The following is a 19,017-nucleotide window of genomic DNA, read 5'->3' as shown; positions in this document are numbered from 1 at the left end:
AATTAAATTCCGCTAAGTGTTTTGATAATTCTGCTGAATATAATGCATCCATTCCTTTGTTTTATTATTAGTTACAAAGGCAAGGATGTGACCCTAATCCTTTAAGACTATAAAAGGATTTTCTGAATTAAGGGAAAATCTCAAATGTTCATCTACCTCCTCTCTCTTGTTCTATCAAAAAAAAAAAAAAAAGCTACAGGTTAGAACAGGTTAGAGCACTTTAATACCAGTTTGAATCTGGAATGGGTTTAAGGGCATCCTCATTCAATACCCTTTCCTTCTTATTTGAAAATGATTCCACATTCGTAGGCAATGAATTTCAAGCCATTTCCCCAATATGGATGGTAGATATACTGATCCGGCCCTTCTTTTCTTTCTTAACAATTTTTAAACATTTACTTTTGAGAGAGAGAGGAGAGAGAGGGCTCGCAAGCAGGGAGGGTAGGGGCAGAGAGAAGGAGACACAGCATCTGAAGCAGGCTCCAGGCTCTGTCAGCACAGAACCTGACGTGGGGCTCAAACCCACGAGCCGTGAGGTCATGACCTGAGCCGAAGACAGGCGCTTAACCGACTGAGCCACCCAGGCGCCCCAGACCTTCTTTTCTTACATCCACAGACACGTCCACCAGGAGGTGGGCTGATAGGATCGTTAATGAGTGCCCATGAAATAGATTTTGAATCCATCATCTGGGATGGAATTTATTCTAGAAATGATCAGATGAGAAAGGGGGGGGGGGCATTTATTCTACTTTTATAGATGGAGAAACTAAAGTTTAATTATATCATCTGCCCAGAATAAAGGAAGGTGTAGTGATTATCAATCATGGCTGCAAAGGTAATAAAATCACGTGGAGAATGAAAAATGATGACCAAACAACCACATGTTGTACCCCGCCCCTCTCCCACTACCACACAATATGTATCTAAAATCTAAGTTGAGAATAACTTGCATATGTGAGTTGCTGTTTCTGATGTGAGTTTGTCATGTCACCTCCGTTGTCTTGGGCATTTAAGAGGGTTGAAAACCAGGTAACCAGCACAGGGAACCATACGTTCAGTCCTCTGTTTTATCTAATGGAATAGGCAGTTAAAAAAAAAAATCTGCATTTGGGGTGCCTGGATGGCTTAGTCGGTTAAGCGTCCAGCTTCAGCTCAGGTCATGATCTCGCAGCTCGTGAGTTCAAGCCCCGTGTCAGGCTCTGTGCTGACAGCTCAGAGCCTGGAGCCTGCTTGGGATTCTGTGTTTCCCTCTCTCTCTTTCTCTCTCTGCCCCTCCCCTGCTCACACTGTGTCTGTCTCTCTCTCTCTCAAAAATGAATAAACATTAAAAAAAATTTCTTTTTAAATTCTGTTTCCTTGAATGGAGATATTTTGGATATAATTGAATTATAGCATTGTAAGCCATTGATGGCTTTGATTTTGCTCTTAAGAATTAGTGGAATAACTCCCCCGATTCCTCAAAGAAGAGCAAGGACATTTGTCTTAGCCATGTGGTTACAATGACATCACCATCTCAAAGGAAGTGGTCTCCAGCCATTTCAAACAAGGGCAAGTCCCAGTCTAGGGCTGGGAAGAGAGAAAGGAGCACTTACATACCTGTTCTGAGAGAACGTCCCCCCTTTTTTTATTGTGAAGCTGAAGATACGAGTCCGTTTTAGGAGTAGGTAATCCCAGAGTCAGCTTGTTTTTTTCCACAAAATATTGTTTGGACTTCCTTCGCCGCCGGCCACGTGATCCTGGCAGAAAAACCTCATTATGTGAACTTGAACTCTTCAAGCACCGAGAGAGCTTGCTGGACTTCTCCAGATCACGGTCGCTCAGCTCCGAAGATGGCTGGCTGTGATGGGTGCCGCGCTCATAGTTCGGGCTTAAAAATTCACTGCCAAGTAAGGAGGCAACGCTCTGTGGGCTCCTCTTCTGTTCCGCCTTTCCCCCAGGGAGTTCCATGGACGTCTCCTTGGAGGGGTACAGTGGATCTGAAGTCAGATTTTCAGTCGAGCTGTCTACAGACTCTGGCAGTGCTTCCACCGTCAAGAACTTCCTCTCCTCTTTCTTACTCTTCCAGTTTGGGTCGTATCGCAGGTCTGAATATTTATCCTCTACCGGCTGTTGGCTGCCCAAAGCAGAAGGAAAATGTCAAGTCTTTCATCAAAATGAACTTACTCATTATATTTAGTTGATTATCCTACTTAAATCTTTCTCCTATAATTTTCCTCTTTACTATCTTTTTTGTTTTTAATGTTTGTTTATTTTGAGAGAGGCGGGGAGAGGGTGTGCACATGTGGGAGGGCTAGGGAGAGAGAGGGAGAGAGAGAATCCCAAGCTGGTTCTGCACTGTCCGTGCAGAGCCCAGTGTAGGGCTCGTTCTCACAAACCACGAGATCTTGACCTGAGCCGAAATCAAGAGTCAGATGCTTAACCTACTGAGCCATTCTTTTGCTATCTATACATTCAAGACCTATCTGAGGCTCAGATTACGTTTACACGCTGTACCTAAGGACGAAAAGGTCTTAATTACCCCAGTTCATTAAATTACAGAATCAAAGTGGGGGATAGTTAATTTATAAATGCCAGAAAAACAGCTGAAAAATAAATGTCAGTGACTCACTGGTTTAAGGGAGGCTGTTATGCACACCTTAAGTACTTCGGCTAATGAAGATAAAATTGATTTCACGTTTTGGCTGGTGACATACACATTTGACTGCTTATCTAGGAAGAACATGTTGTTGCTGCCTGGACGCTATTTTCCTCGGTCTGCGCCTTTTGTGAGGGAAAGCAAGATTCGTCTCAACTGAATACCCGCCTAGGTTCATCCTGCTGTAAAGCGATTTTACTTTTCACTTTGTCTTTGTAGGTTTTATCAGCCGCGCTACAGAAAGATCCCCAAATGTTGAGAATCCGAACTCCTCCTCCGTTCATGTTCTTTTCATTGGTCGGATCGATGCACACAGAACAGCAGACAGGTCAGCATGCGCTTTAAGCTGTAGGACAGCCCTGTTTCAGCCAAAGGTTAAACGTAGGGTCCTGCCTTAGGGACACGGGCCAGTCCATAATCCGTGCATATGACCCCAAATAAAGTCTTCCCTTTTCCTCCTGACAGTCTCAATTTGTAAAGCACCTCCCCGTCTTAACCAAAAAAGAAAAAAAAAAAAAAGGCTGGTAATATGGCATATTTAATGGCCCCTTTGATCTTCAAAAGCTAAATGGGGGAGATTTTCCTTCCTTGAGTACAGTACTTGCAATCCTCTAATCAAAAAGAAAATGTAAATCACCTAGGCTTTTATGCTACTTGATATTCCCGTTTACAGAGGACGTAATTCTATGCTGGGTAAACAGACTAATGGTGCCCCTACGGCTAATTTACTTCTCTTAACGTGGACCTAGATTTCTTTTGCTTCGATGTAAGGCAAAAATTAGGGCAACACCACAAAACTCCCATGCCTTGCTAAACCGTCATTTTGAATTTGGGGTTCACGTATTAAGACGGAGAACTTCTTGGAGCTGGTTTTCTTTCCCCACCCAGGGAAGCGAAATGACACGCTCTTCCAGCAAAATGCCTGAAGGGAGATTGCGCCCACGAGTCGGGAAGCCGGACACCGGTTGTGCAGCTTAGTTCACCCCCTAGGCAGCACAGGGTTACGTGCCTCTGGGGCTTTGAGGGGGACCTTTCTCCTGGGTGATGTCTTGTCACGTTGAACGCACTGTGTTGTGGCCTTGCCTTTCTCCTGGTTCCGTGGGTCTCTTTGGGCAGGTAGCGGGGACACGGAGTGGTGCAGCAGGGCACAATCTGGACCTGGGACTGGACAGTTCTGGGTCTGTCCTTACCTATCTGTGCATCGAATGCTGTCATCTCTGAGCCAGTCTCTCTGGTCTGTAAGTAGGGCTAAATTATATTTTGTTTACTTGTTGGGCTTGCATAAGCATCAAAATGAGGCAGTTATGTCATAATTAAGGGTTTGTATTTGCTTATTTTCACTGTGGTAACTTTGCCTCTCGACCTAGTTAAGGTTCTGGGCAACAGGGACTTAAGTGTCACCCTTCCTTCCCTAACCTCTGCCCTTAGTACTCCACCCTGAGCTATGGACAGAGGAGTTAACGGGTGTTTCTTAAATAACTGGGCCTCAAAAATACTCGAGTCAACACAAATGTGGCATCGGATGTTAATTTTTAAAAACCCAACAGTGTAGGAAATCAGACTCGAAACATGCAGGAAAGCTTCTTGCCTGGAACCAAATTAGTGAAAGCTTTCAAGGCTTGGTTCGTAATGAGTTAAACATAGGGTTCATCGGCGGTGGTTTAGGGACGAAAAGAGGAAGGGGTACCTTGATTATATCTTCAATATAATCATATAATCTTCAGTAAAGCCATGAATTTGTTTTTTTACATGAAGAAGGGTGCCGTTTCCCCGTATCCAGTACATATTGAAAGGAAAACATAACGTTTAACCTCTCCTTGTTCATTCATTTGCTCCGTTTCACAGAATTTAACTTCCCTCACTCGTTTGCTCACTCAGTGACTCTACAGGTATTTACTGAGCACTTACTGAGCTCGGGGATACAGCGATGGGCTCCCTGCCTTGTGGGGAATACAGACCAGGAAACAGGCAGTTTACAGTGGCCGTGATGAGGGACCTGATGACAGATTCTGTACGGATGCAGCGGAGGGCAGGTTGAGGAGAGCTCAGGGCGAAGCAGAGGGGAGGTCTTTGAAAGGCTTTGTGAACTCTGCGAAGGAACCTGGCCTGCGTGTACCTCAGTGAACTCGAGAGTCTGGCTTTCATTGAGCAAAAATAACTTAGAGAACAGAGGTGTTAGACACGAATACTTTCGAACAGTCCAGGCGATGAGTTTGGGGAAGGGATTGTCTCTAGAGGTGTGCGTATGTATTTGGTGTTTCGAACAGATAGAGTCCCCTTCTTTGCTGCACTCCGTTAAGAGTGACGCATCACTTTGCGGATCTGCTCGGCAACTCGGTCGGGGTGGGATGTGACGGGCTGACTTTGGGAAGGCAGCATACTTATTGCGTGCCAGGGAGGGGGAGTGCTCACGGCGAATCTCCAGTTTTTTCCTTAGAACAACCCTGTGCGGGCAGTACTCTCATGCGCCCCATTTAATAGATGAAGAAGCTGAAGCCCAGAGAGCTTGTGTCACTTTGCCAAGGTCACAGAGCGAACACGTGGTGGAGCCGGGACAGAGACGGCGGCAGCCTGCCCTGGCTCCTGTCCACGGGGTCGGTGGCCTGTGTTGTGCAGCTATCCCCGCGGGCGGTCACGGAGCGAGGCCTGCCTCATGTGAGTTAGCGAGTTAGTCCACATACACGCCGAGCGGCTCCCCGGGTGCGGAGGCATTGGAGCGTGGTGAGCAAACAGAACCGGGCCGGTGGATCTTACCTGCTGGAAAGGAACCAGGCTTTCTGCGCCAGCTCTCACAATCAAGGGCGAAGTTAGATGTGTACAGAAACATGCAGCATGTTATGGGTATTTAAAACGGGGGGCTGCACAACCTTGCTTATCACTGAAAACGTGTTAACCTCTTCTTTCCAGAGTCAGTTGCTAGATGATCACCTCAAGGTCCGTTTCAGGTCTATCCTTCTATGACCCTGTGATAAACTCACAGAAGAAGCGATACGCTGAGGGGTGCTTATTATTATCAAAAAAAAAAAAAATAGGTAGTCTTTGAGGATTGAAGGATATGAAGGATATGAAGGTTTGAAGGATATGAAGGATATGAAGGTTTCCCTGGTTGTATCTCTGCAGTAAGACTAGCGCTCAGAGCGGTCATCGTATTTACCCAGCATCGGCCGGGAATGGCATTATGCCCGCAGTCGCGACCGTAGACCTTCCTCAGTTATACATCATCTCCGTGGTGCTTTTTCTGCCTGGATAATGACAGGGAGTACTTTGGTTCTGAGAAATGGTACAGCAGAGCGTCTAAGGACAGGCGGCCCAAATCAGACTGCCCGTATTCACAATTCCTGATGCCACCAGTAACCGTGTGAGCGTGGGCCAATTATTTACCTTCTCTGCGCTTCCTCATCGGTAACAGGCGGATAAGAACAGCACCCATCTCACAGCGCTGTTGAGGGGATTAAGTGAATTAATACGTACGAATGCTTGTAGTTGTGTCCTTGACACAAGAGTGAGGGCTAGCTGTGAAAGCCTATGTCAGTGAGCTCTGTCACCGTTCTTTGCTTGCTGAGTGTCACAGTCACCGTGACATAACAGTGTTGTGTATTGTGCTTCCTGCTGATAGATCTCAAGGGATTCTTGTCTCCCTGGGGCTTATGTTCTTTCCAGAACATAAGGCTGTCTTGTGATGCACTAAGTGGCACCTGAGTGGCCTTGAAGGATTAACACTTATCTTTAAAAATCCAATTTTTTTTTTTCTTTAACCACGATTTAGGCACCGTGGACAATCTTTTTGAGCTATAGTTTAGGAGATGGGATTAAGAAATTTCAGCCACGTGGTGAAGTATTTTAAGAACCTGCTGAAAGATGAGGGGGAAGATAAAACAGGGAGAATTAAATTACTTTAGATCTACAGAAATAACTGTACTTTTGGGCCTCAACAAATTTCCATTCCTAAATGCCCGTAGAACTATATCACACGCCGCAGAGAGACTGGTGTTTATAAGTGGAACCTAGAAAACACGACGGGCTTGGAAACAAATCAGAAAGAATTAATGGCTTTGGCTGAGAAAACTGGTTTTGAACCAATCGTGTGGAGAGAAACGCTAATGATGTTTGCATAGCCGATTTAAATCTGAAAACGTGGCTCTTCTAAGAGCCTTAATTACGCTGTGCCACTTGCGCCGGCCACGACTGTCTCAAAGTCTCCCCTTGGTCCCCCGTCTAGATGGAAACTCTACGTTGAAACAAATGAAAGGTTACGTTTCGCAAAATCACGGGCATGGGAAGCTGTACTGTTTCACAGAAACAAATCTAATGGCCGAAACAGAACATGATACTGAAGGATCCCCATTGTAGCGGGCTTGTGTGCAAAGACGCTCAATTATGTCTCGTGGTCCAGGTCAACACGCGGGAACAAAATGAGCGTGAAGTGCTCCTTCATCGGTAATCATCTGCACACAAAACATGCACTTCTTTTCCTCCGCATTCGCTAGAAAGGTTACGCAGACAATGCGGACACAACTCTTTTGTTACCGTTCAGACAACAGATGCAAGGTCTCCTCTTCAGATGCCTAGGTAAGACACGGATGCAGAGAGGCAGGGGAGGGTGGTCTCATATGCATGCACCATGATATTCGCTGGCTTTCATGGACCGTATTCGAGGACTTACTGTACTCCAAACAAAATAAAATCAAATCTCCATTTAATGAAGAGCCTCACATGTAGCATAGCACTCGATCAAAAAAAAACCTACTAAAATTAGAGCATGTTTCTAGCACAATTAACATCCTTGGCACTCATAATAAAATATTCAATAACTGGCCATTTTGCCTGTTGAGGAGGTGAATAAAAGCACTGCTATTAATCATTTAGCAGTTATTTATTTGCCACTTTATTTTAAGTAGGCAGTTAAATTGAAACTGCACATGTTATTATTGATTCAGGTTTAATTTAATCCTTTTAAACAGACCAATTATTCCCAATTTATATGCCATTAAATCTTTTATGCATATGAACAGCAAATTCAATTTTTGTTTAAGTGTAAAGTTTTTAATGCTTCTTTAAGGAACTATAAAACTGACAATCACTGCCAAGGATTTCTGAATTCTAGGCTCATGTTCATCTTTTAATCAATGGCTTTTAAGTAAATCAAATGAAATAAATCCAAAGGATTAAAAAATCACTTCTGCAAATATGAAATAAAATGGTGCCACAACTATACGGATGTACTTCAAGTAGGTTGTTTGCAGTTCGGGAAATTTCATTTAATGTAGGCATTCTGCTAAAAAAAAAATTAAACATTTTAATGGAAGAATGTTGCTTTAATGAACTGAAGGCCAAACACTATCTACAGAAACACACCGAAGAGAAGGGATTGGATGGTACCGAGTGGATTTTATTTACAGCAATTAGATAATTTGGGTAATTCCGACTAAAGTCCCTTCTTTGTCGACAACAGATCTATGGCGGCAAAATAACCAGATATTTGCCCCACGTTCAGCCTTGATTCAAGGGCAATCTGTGAATTAAAGGAAAATAAATGCTGTAAAGAGTGTGTGTTTGTAATCGCAGTGTAAAATCCTAGTACCTCACCTCTATCACTTATGTGAAACAAAGCCTCCCTACAGCTTCACAAGGAAAATGTTGTATGTCCAGTATTTAGAAACATAATTCCTCGCAGTCAGTGAGAGGTACAGCGCTCACTAGGAATTTTCCGTACAGGTCTTGGATGTTCTTTTTAATCTGCAGAAACGCTGCCTTCTTAGAAGCAGAGCCTTGGATTTATAAAATGTCTAGGTGCTTACACTTTCTTTAGATAGAATTTCCTGTCTTTGAGATGCCAGATATTGACAGCATTGTACCTGCAAGGTAGCCGTGATGTCGTGAGAAAAGCAGTGGAAGGGACAGGTCTTGAAACCTGGGTCCCAAGTCCAGATTTTGCCACTGACCGGCTGGGTGCACTTGGGTGAATCTCTTCACCGCCCTCGGCCCTCGGTTCCTCCTTTGGACGATAAGGAAAATAGGCTGGGCTTTAAGAGCCCTGCAGCTCTAAGAATCCAGTTTTATTCATTGGGTTGCATCCATTGTGCTAAACTCACCAATGTACATAAGAGGTGGAGGGGTGGCTGGGTGGCTTGGTTGCGTAAGCGTCCAACTTTGGCTCAGGTCATGATGTCACGGTTTGCAAGACCTCATGGTTCATGAGTTCGAGGCCCGCATCGGGCTTTCTGCTGTCAGCGAGGAACCCTCTCTCTGCCCCTCCCTCCCTCCCTCCCTCCCTCTCAAAAATAAACATTAAAAAAAAAAAAAACGAATTGGAAAAAGCATTCATTTTAAATTCAATATATTCAAAATGTATAGTAATGAAAGCTTTCTATATTTTCCCACTTGCCAGGGAGTAGAAATAAAATGAATACAATAAAGGCCATGGATTAAGCCATTCCTTTAGTAACTTGGTTATAATCCGCTTAATCATCTTGATAAACTCACAGGATTGTAGGTGATGTGAATTTAAATTCTGCTTTGTGAGGTTCGGAACTCGCTATTTACTAATTTAACACAGTAAGCATCCCAATTTTGAAATAAGCCAGAAAGGAACTGGTGGTGGTCTCCGAGGGCATTAAACCCCAGGGCACTGCGGCGTTAGCATTTCTGGCGGGGACTCTGCCTTTAATGGACACAATCTATGCCCACGCACATTCTTTACTTTTGTCTCTGACGGCTCATCCGTTGTGATGGCACCCTGCCTTCCCGGGGGAGGGCACCGAGGTTTAACTACAGCAGAGTTTCTGAACAAGCGGATGAAAAGAAAACAAATGACCAATACCTACGGCAAAAAGTCACTTCTCTGATAACAGCCACTCCCACGTGATCGGAAACAAACAACAAAAATGCTAGTAGCCGTTCCCCCAAATACTGTGTGGAGTAAGGAAGGCAGTGTAATATATTTCAAGTGGTCGGCCAACCGATGTCCTTAAATTGAAAATCTATCCAATAAAGTCAATAAAAATGAACATGGGTGAATGTCTCTAGAGACCAATAGGGATGAGTGGGCTCCTGGAATCTCTCACAATGTTCTTAGTAACACTAGCATGTTAAACGTGCCCTCGGGTGTCATCCTTACTCTACTAATGGGGGGCGGGAATCTCTACACCACCTGTGAAAGAAAGTCTGCCCTCAGCTTAATATTTCCAGTGTGTTCTCCAAAACAGCCTGGGAAATTTGAGGGGAAATGAAATGCTGAGTTTTGCTCCTTTTTTTTTTTTTTTTTTTTTTAACATTTATTTATTTTTTGAGAGAGCACGAGCAAGGGAGGGGCAGAGAGAGAGGGAGACACAGAATGCAAAGCAGGCTCCAGGCTCGGAGCTGTCGGCACAGAGCCCGATGTGGGGCTCGAGCCCACAAGCCATGAGATCATGACCCGAGCCCAAGTCGGATGCTTAACTGACTGAGCCACCCAGGTGCCCCACTCAGTTTTGCTTTTTACCAAGCCTCTCTTTACCTACTGTCTCTTTTGGTTCTTCAGTACTGCTCTAAGCCCTCCACCTGATTCTTGTATTAGCAATCAGAAATAATACCTATGAAAGCATTTGAGGGGAAGATCCTATAACACCACAGCACGATAAAAATGCAGATTATTACTGAATCCATTTCTTACTTTTAGACAGTTTTGAGTATTACAGGGTAAGAATTCCTCATTGGGGGGGGGGGGGCACCTGGGTGGCTCAGTTGGTTAAGCGTGTGACTCCGGCTTAGGTCATGATCTCCTGGCACGTGAGTTCGAGCCCCACGCTGTGCTCTGTGCTGACAGCTCGGAGCCTGGAGCCTGCTTCGGATTCTGTGTCTCTCTCTCTGCCACTTCCCTGCTTGCACTCTGTCTCTCTCCCTCTCATAAATTAGCATTAAAATAAATTAAAAAAAAAATTCCTCATTGTGCCTGTCTCCTGCCCGGTGATTTCTGGTATGAGGTGGTTTATTAGAATATGGGATCTTTGGTGAAGGCTTTCATTCCCAGGTGATGCAGAAGACACCTACAGGCCTTGATGAATGAAAACATTTCTGTTTCCCGGGACACATGCTGCGGCATATAGGCTACAGTGACCCTGCCGCCCAGAGCAAAGTGCGATCAATGTTTGTGCATTGCAAAGGCACAGTATCCTTGAAAAAAATGTGTGTTACTTTCCTAAAATGTATAACCTTACATACATATTTACTCTGGCCTCCATTTAGTCCGTATCGAGATTGTTATAGCTTTAATTTTTGCTATCAGCCCTGATCACCTATCTAGATAACTGATAATTAGAGGATCAGGCTTTGGTTAGGAGAGCTTTCATTCAGTTCAATTTCTGGCTCTGCCACTTAGAAACGACATACAGCTACACGACTCTCAAAGCCTTGGTTCCTTATCTGCAAAATGGGGATAATGGTGCCTAAGAGGCTCTCGTAAGGATAAATGAGATAGTATATATAAAGCAAATAGTTCTACAAATGGTAGCTAATTACATTTAAATATTCTTATTAAACACATATACTAGGTATGGTACCGCTGCCCCCTGACTTTTTTTTTTTTTTTTTTTAACATATAAGGTTTCAGAGGCCCCACGACTGAAGAGGCTATTTCTAAAGCTCTAGGAATTACATTGATCTCTTTCTTTGCCATTGCCGAGTTTCCTATGGCTAGTTGTGGAGTGGGGTTTAAGGATTATCACGTGGAGATCCTCTCTCTCCACTCTCGATTCATTCACTGTAGTCAATGCCGCTCCAATTTCCATTAAGTAAAAGGTTTTCTCTAATCCATATACATTGAACTATGGCTTGACTTTGGTGAGGTACAGGAGAGTAATTGCTTTGAGGAGGTTCTGGGAACATCAAAACAGAAGAGTGGGGCTCAAGCGATTTGTCAGGCAGCTTTTAAAATTGTTGCTTATAACAGCAAGAGGAAAGAGATGTTTCATGGTTTTAAGGCACGGCTTTGACTAATTGTTTTTGAACTACAGTTCCCAGAATACCGTCTACCTCGCAAAAATGAAAGCCTGCTTGAATTTCATAGGAGAGCCTGGGATCGATTTGTCTGTTTCACGGCTAGCAAACTACCCAGGGCCAAGCAACAACTGCACACAGGAAAGGTTTCTGGGACTAAAGTGAAAAAGGCCAATAACTAACCTGAATAATATTTTTGAGGCATTATTTGGCTAAATGCTTCAGTTCTGTTTTCCTTTGTAGTGGAGAACTGGCCCTCCTAATGTTCAGTGCACGGAGCACTACACCGCCAAACAATTACTAGGGCTAAAAGCCATTCTAACCCCGGGGATGACAGTCTGTCATTAAAGATTTCGAAATAAAATCAGTCTACAAAAAGCAGCAATCTTCATGGATCTCTGAATCAGAAGACGAGGGCCCTGACCATAATTTTGATTTCTATAAGTAGTGGTCTTTATTTTGAAATATATTGAGTGGCATTTACATTGGCCTGGGGTAAAGAGCAAGGGAGAAAAGTCTGCTTCCTGAGCACTGGACTCAAAAGAAGAAAAACTCAACACTGGGGAAATGAGGTCACTTAATGGATCCTTGCTTTGGTTTCTCCGTTGTAAAAGTACCGACAAGAATGCCTATCTGCCGCAAAGATCTGTCCTTTCCAATGCCCTCGTTTCTGGAGGAAAAAAAACCCCAAAGAACTACCATTTATTACCTAGGAGACTCTGACTCTCTTAACATCAGAGCTAGGATAAAAACACGGCTTAAGGCACAGAGACTGTGTGAGTTTTCCACTCTACCACTCAGCCGATGTAATAAATGTATATAATGACAATCCCTTTAAGCGTCGTGGGCAGCCTTTAAAATGGGGATCGGGGGCGCCTGGGTGGCTCAGTCGGTTAAGCGGCCGACTTCGGCTCAGGTCATGATCTGGCGGTCAGTGAGTTCAAGCCCCGCATCGGGCTCTGTGCTGACAGCTCAGAGCCTGGAGCCTGTTTCCGATTCTGTGTCTCCCTCTCTCTGACCCTCCCCTGTTCATGCTCTCTCTCTGTCTCAAAAATAAATAAACGTTAAAAAAATTAAAATGGGGATCATTGTAGCATCTCCTAACAGGGCTGCATACAGATTAAATGAGACAATATGCATAAAGTGTTTAGTGCAGGGATGGGCTCATGATAAACATCCTATAAATGCTGGCTATTGTTACGAGAACCTTAATAGTGACCTTTGGTTTCTCTTCTTCCTTCAGTCACCATGTCTAATGTGTCAACAGGCCCTGTCAACTCATGTTCTCATTCTCTCTCTAAATTACCTATGCAGTAAATGAATAAAGGATTGCTAAGAAGGATACACATCCACGGAAGGGTACATACTGGTTCTCTCTGAGGAGGCACGTGGGGGAATGGGTTTGAGAAGGGGAATTAGGACACTTTATCTGTAACATTTTAGGTCTTTAAAAAAATATACGACACACATATGGCAAGAAGGGTTAATCTGTAGATTAGGATTTTTGTCATATTTTTTAAAATATTTTGAGAGAGAGGGAGAGAGAGAGGAAGAGAGAATCCCAAGCAGGCTTCACAATGTGGGCCTTGATCTCAGGCATCATGAGATCATGACCTGAGCTGAAATTAAGAGTCGGATGCTTAACTGACTGAGCCGCCCAGGCCCCCCAGAATTTTGTCGAAATTTAAATCAACATCAAGAACAAAACCACAAGTATCCTCCCACAGCACTATGATGTTCAACAAGTTACTTGATCTCTGTTCACCTCATTGTCCTTATCCATAAAATGGGAATAGCAGCATTTTCTTGCAGGATGGCAAGGCAGAATTAAAAGAAATTACAGATGGGCCTTTAAAAAGAGATACTGTTGTCATGGCTATAAATTGTTACTATTTGGTAGTCTCTTTGTCCATCATGAGTTTACCCTCTAATTCACGATGCACCTGCTTATGGTATAATCTTCCTTACACATGGCTTCATCTCCCAGGTGTCCCCAAGAGCCTGTATTCTCTCCCCGTGGTGTACCCAACCCAGGCCACGCAGGGGTGGCTGGCTGGCTGATGCCTCCCTGAGCCCCTCTCTCTCCCCCAGCGCCGTGGCTGCACCTTGGTCACAGCACTTACTGCTTAGAAGCAAATGCACTTGATTCTGCAGGATGTCCGTAGAGAAAGAAATAAGGAAGGAAAGCAGAAAGGAAGAAAAAGACTCAGGACTGGGCCCTCACTGTGGCTCCCGCAGGTGCCCTTGTTAGGACGGTGTTGCTGGGGCTGGTTGTTGGGTTCCATGTTCAATGCCCGGTCTGGGGGGTGGGCTGGTTGCATTCACTGTGGTCCCTATAATCAGGGCCCTGTGCCGTCCTCTTTCTCTATGCTCCTCTGGGACCAAGTGGGGCTTTAACGTGTCACGCGTTCGTTCTAATTCTGTTGTTGTCAAATTTTACCTTCTTTCCAAAACCCTGCCTGCCCAAGTTCTAGGCCTTCTATAAACTTTGTTCAATATATTTTACCCATTTAGGGGCGCCTGGGTGGCTCAGTCGGTTGAGCGTCTGACTTCGGCTCAGGTCATGATCTCACAGCTCGTGAGTTCGAGCCCCGCGTCGGGCTCTGCGTTGACAGCTCAGAGCCTGGAGCCTGTTTCGGATTCTGTGTCCTCCTCTCTCTCGGCCCCTAACCCACTCACATTCTGTCTGTCTCTCTCAAAAATAAATAAACACTAAAAGAATTTTTTTAATATATTTTATCCATTTAGAAAAAAAACCCTGATACCTATATAACTTATAAAGCACTTCATTCTACACACTCTGTGTATATTGATTGACTTTCACCTCAAAGCTCAGTGAAGGAACTATTGTCCCATTTCAGTGATGATGGAACTGAGGCACAGGGAGATTAAGTGAACTTGGCCAAGTCACACAGCTAGTAAGTGGCAGAATCTGAACCCAGACTGTCCGTTTTGGACTATATACTTCATCACCCTGTGAAAACCTCTTTTCTAATCAGTAGCTTTTAACTTCTTCCATACTGTGTTAGAAAATTGGTATTTTTCTTTAAAACTGAGTACTGTACTCATTTAGATTCTCTTAAATTATTTGGTAGCTCCCACATAGCATTATGTTAATACCCCATAAATACAGTTTACTAGAAATTAAATCCTTATATGATTATATAAGCCCCGGGAGGTAGCTAGGATTCTACTCCCAGAATGTATTTACTGACACTGATAGCCGTCCTGGGAGATATAGGCAGGCCAGATCAGTTTGACCGGTGAGAAAAATGAGTCGCAAAAGAGTTAAATGATTTATTCCAAATTACAGACTAGATAGCAGTGCCTGGACTAAATCAAGACCACCTGGTTCCACGTCCTGGTGCTTTCCTATATAACAGGCTTCCTGGAATTTCTCCAAGGTCAGGTCGTAGCAGTGGAGGCACTTGGAATATGGACAGGAAATAAGGAGTGCATAGCCCTTATTAATACCCGTCCTTGTCTTTTGCATATTTTTTAGTTAAAAAACAAACAACCAAACATGGCAAAAACTGGCTTCGAGCTGTCCTTAGTTGCTTGGGACCAGTGCCAGACACATTACAAGGTGTTCGTGACTCTAGCCTGTCCTTACTGTTGCTTGTAATTATTTAACAATACATTTCAGAACCCACTGGTATCTTACACAAGCCAATTCCTTACCTGGAATATATGCCATCGTTCTGGGTATGGAGGTTCTCCTTGCCGTCCTTCTGGGCTGCTCTTCTGCTTGCTTCCTCTTCTGTCTCACTCAGGCTTTCCAGTTGAGGGCTTTCCTCCTCCAGGCTGTCAGGCTCCATATTGTCCTGGGTTGGATTTCCAAGTCCAGACTGGGACTTGCTCTCTTGAGTGAAGCTTTCTGAATCGGATTCCAAGGAGTCTTTTGAAATCAGGTGTAAGTCTTTCTTAAAAGGTGGCTCTGTGGACTGGACTTTTAAGCTGGTGTGGTGGACAGGAGACCGAACTGAGAGCTTGGGAATTAATTTACTATGACTCATCTTGAAAAAATAGACTTACGAATATGAATACAAATATTCTCGATAGGAGCAGTTGGCTTGAATATTTAAAGCTGCGGTTCACCAAAGCATCACCTAAAAAACAATGAAGTTTATGTCACTTGGCGACTCCTGAAAGCTCTTTAATTCCAGGGTTACTCAAACATTTAAGTTGAGTAGAACTCCGTTATGTTATCTGCAGCCTTTTTGTACCCTTTTGTGGGAGGAAGGTCTATTAGAAAAACTGTTGTGTTTTTCTCTCTACGGAAACACATCTGATGTGGAGCTCATAAATAGCCTGAGTAATCAAATTTCCTTCCTCTGCCTTCCAAGGGCCTGTTACAGACACGCCTGGACAAAAGCTAAATGATTAATTATTTCGAATGCCCAGGGCACCAATACAAATATGCCAGGTTCAGGAGTATTCATGAATAGAACAAAACAGGTTCAGGGTCTACCTTTTGAAAAGTAGAGGAGAAAAAAAAGGGAAGAATGTGTTTTGGAACTGTAAAGAGGGAAGGCTTTTGTGCGTAGACCTATATTGGCCGGTCTTGCCATTTAGGAGACATGTTGGTACCCAGCTTGCTACTGGGTAGGAATGTGTAACTTAGGTGGCCATCACATGGAGGTCAACCTCCGGTCAGTATATATATCTAAAAAAGCAATGATTAGAACCGTTTAACAAAATATTTGGAGGCTTTGTGCATTCGGCCACTAAGTGACTCCTAGCAGAGGCTGGACATCTACCTACCTGAGAGGGACGTTGTCCCGGAGAATGTTGGGTGGGTGGGAGATTGGCCTGAGTAACAGCGAGGGTCCCTTCTAACTCTCTTAAGTGTGTGGTTCCAGGCGAGCCTTCCCTGTCTCAAAGGGCCGTCATAAAGACCCATGAGACGTTTTATGGAAAGGGGTGCTCTGAGTTCATATCAGATTGAAAGGAGATGATGATTTTGGATTGTGCTCCCTTTCATCTCCACCTAGCATTCCTATTTTGCTCTGTCTTCTTTCTCCCCGCCTTTGTGCCATTTTTTTCCCCCTGTAGGTCAGGTAACAGAAACTTTACCATCAGAGATTCCTGTAACTTTTTTTTTTTTTTAACGTTTATTTATTTTTGAGAGAGAGAGAGACACAGCATGAATGGGGGAGGGGCAGAGAGAGAGGGAAACACAGAATCTGAAGCAGGCTCCAGGCTCTGAGCCATCAGCCCAGAGGCTGACGCGGGGCTCGAACTCGCAGACCGCGAGATCATGACCCGAGCCGAAGTCGGACGCTCAAGCGACTGAGCCACCCCGGCGCCCCTCCTGTAACATTTTTAAGGGCTCTTGTTATTTTGGCCGACCGCTAGCTTTAATTAAATAAATGAACTTGTTCGGATTCCTTGCACTGTAATCACGTGGAATCTGGTTGCTAACGTTGTCAGCTCCTTAGAGGAAAATACCTTAACAAACAAAACGGACAAAAGGCAGCTTTCAGATTTAAATACATTATGAAGTGGTTTTCTTTTTAATTCAAAACCCCCCAAGGGGGTAGACCTAATATATTATCAGTTTAACTGTACAGACTAGTTTGCTGTATCAGCTCATTTTAAAAATACATAGTGTGCCTTACCTTGTTAGCTCAATATTGATAAGCAGATTAACTGTTGCTCTTCAGGGTGTTTTTATTTTTATTTTTTTAAGTTTTTTTTTAAGGTTTGTTTATTTTTGAGAGAGACACAGAGTGCTAGCAGGGAGGAGCGGGGAGAGAGAGAAAGAGACAGATTCAGAATCTGAAACAGGCTTCAGGCTCTGAGCTGTCAGCACAGAGCCCGAGGCAGGGCTTGAACTCATGAACCTGAGCTGAAGTCGGAGGCTTACCTGACAGAGCTACCCAGGGGCCCCTCGGGTGTTTTTAGAAAGCAGCAAATCCACCAAGGACTAACATTTTAATGGAAAATTTGTATAAACATCTGTTAAGAGTTTGAACGGAGTTTAAGCCTCTGTACTTGGGATCTTATAGACAAAGCTTAAAATAATCATTCTGTTTCAATTTGGAATGGCTCATGAAATCCTTCAGTCCCCTCAGTAGTTCTTAAATGAAATAGGCTAAGGTTTCTGAGATTTAACGAATAAAAAAATAATGTCCGTGGAAGAAGATAATTTTGTTGTTAATGAAATCTGGGATAGTGGGGAGAGAGCAAAGCCAAACATCACCAGGCTTTGGTGGAGGCCTGATCTCATAAAGGCGTGAGATTAAAGAGGGGAAACTGGTATCTTGAATAAATGAGCACACGGGCATTTTAAACGTAATGAAAGTGGCTCCCTAGTGGCACAGTTGTTTTTCACTGAATTTCTGACCTAGAGAGGCTGACAAATCTCGTTACAAAGTAAACAAGACAGGCTGGGATGTCGCCATTGGTATCCAGGCGCTGAGACTCGGCCAGTTCCCTAGGGTTCTCTTCAAGACCTTGAGTCTCACATACAGGGAGGAAGGAATTTCCTTCTGTAGGTGAAAGGGAACTCTGCGTGTTCTGGCTAAGAGGAAAAGTAGAAAGTTGTCCTGTTGTGGAACAGCCTGGAAACTGCCCGTACGGGGCGGCCGGTTTGTTTTCTGTATTTGCCTTCCCCCCCCCCCCCCCCCCCCCCCCCACTGATGGACAAGACTGGGCAGCAAAGGCGGTTTAAGATCAGGGAAGTGACGGGTCGTGCCCTGCACGGGTCTTAGTCAACAGAGGACAGGGCTGCTCTGGGAGTCGGGAACCGAAGCATTTCCAGGGGCCCTTGTCCCTGCCTCGCCACGGTCCCCCTTCCCGCCTGGACCCCAAATGCTGTCTAGCACGGGCTCCTTAGGTGTCTCCTGGTCCTGATCCAGTTTCCTCTGGAGGTTTCCTGCTGTCCCCGTCCCCACCAACCCCCCCCCAAGTCTCAGCTCTTCCCATTTCCCTCCCGGGCACGCGCACCCCGCCCCCCTTCAGGAGGCAACCGCTTGTCACCTGCCCAGCGCTCCTCGGAGACCGTGACCCCCGCAGCCCGCATTCTCCAGTGCCGCCACAAGCCGGCCTCCCTCCCGCCGCCCGGCCCCGCCCCGCCCCGCCCCGCCCCGCCCGCGTCGCAGGTGCTGCCCTGGAGACCGCAGCCAACAAGACCCAAGTCCCGAGCACAGCTAGCGAGGTGCCGGGGGCGGGGCCAGCGCCGGGGGCGGGGCCAGCGCCGGGGGCGGGGCCAGCGCCGGGGGCGGGGCCAGCGCCGGGGGCGGGGCCAGCGCCGGGGGCGGGGCCAGCGCCGGGGGCGGGGCCAGCGCCGGGGGCGGGGCCAGCGCCGGGGCCCGGGCGCTCGCGCGGTGGCGCCCCCTCTCGCTCTTGCAGAGAAGGATGGACCAGTTGTGATGACTGCGTTCAAATGCAATAGAGCAATGCAG

The 19,017-nt window shown here is 45.2% G+C and overlaps 1 protein-coding gene across 4 annotated transcripts in view; it reads right to left on the bottom strand.

The window, feature by feature from the left end:
* JHY (junctional cadherin complex regulator) overlaps nucleotides 1–18,695 on the bottom strand; it is a 61,125-nt gene extending 42,430 nt beyond the window's left edge. For all 4 annotated transcript variants that reach the window (XM_047824231.1, XM_047824232.1, XM_047824233.1 and 1 more), the window contains exons 1-3: nucleotides 18,593–18,695; nucleotides 15,290–15,717; nucleotides 1,597–2,113 (exon numbers count right to left, since the gene is read on the bottom strand). In XM_047824231.1, the coding sequence (XP_047680187.1) occupies nucleotides 1,597–2,113; nucleotides 15,290–15,624 (852 nt within the window). In that variant the 5' untranslated portion in view covers nucleotides 15,625–15,717; nucleotides 18,593–18,695. The remainder of the gene's footprint in view (nucleotides 1–1,596; nucleotides 2,114–15,289; nucleotides 15,718–18,592) is intronic.
* Between the last annotated feature and the right edge of the window lie 322 nt (nucleotides 18,696–19,017).

This window comes from Prionailurus viverrinus, chromosome D1 (assembly GCF_022837055.1).
Source record: "Prionailurus viverrinus isolate Anna chromosome D1, UM_Priviv_1.0, whole genome shotgun sequence".
NCBI classification, from domain to species: domain Eukaryota; kingdom Metazoa; phylum Chordata; class Mammalia; order Carnivora; family Felidae; genus Prionailurus; species Prionailurus viverrinus.
This window is presented reverse-complemented; position numbering and strand designations above follow the sequence as displayed.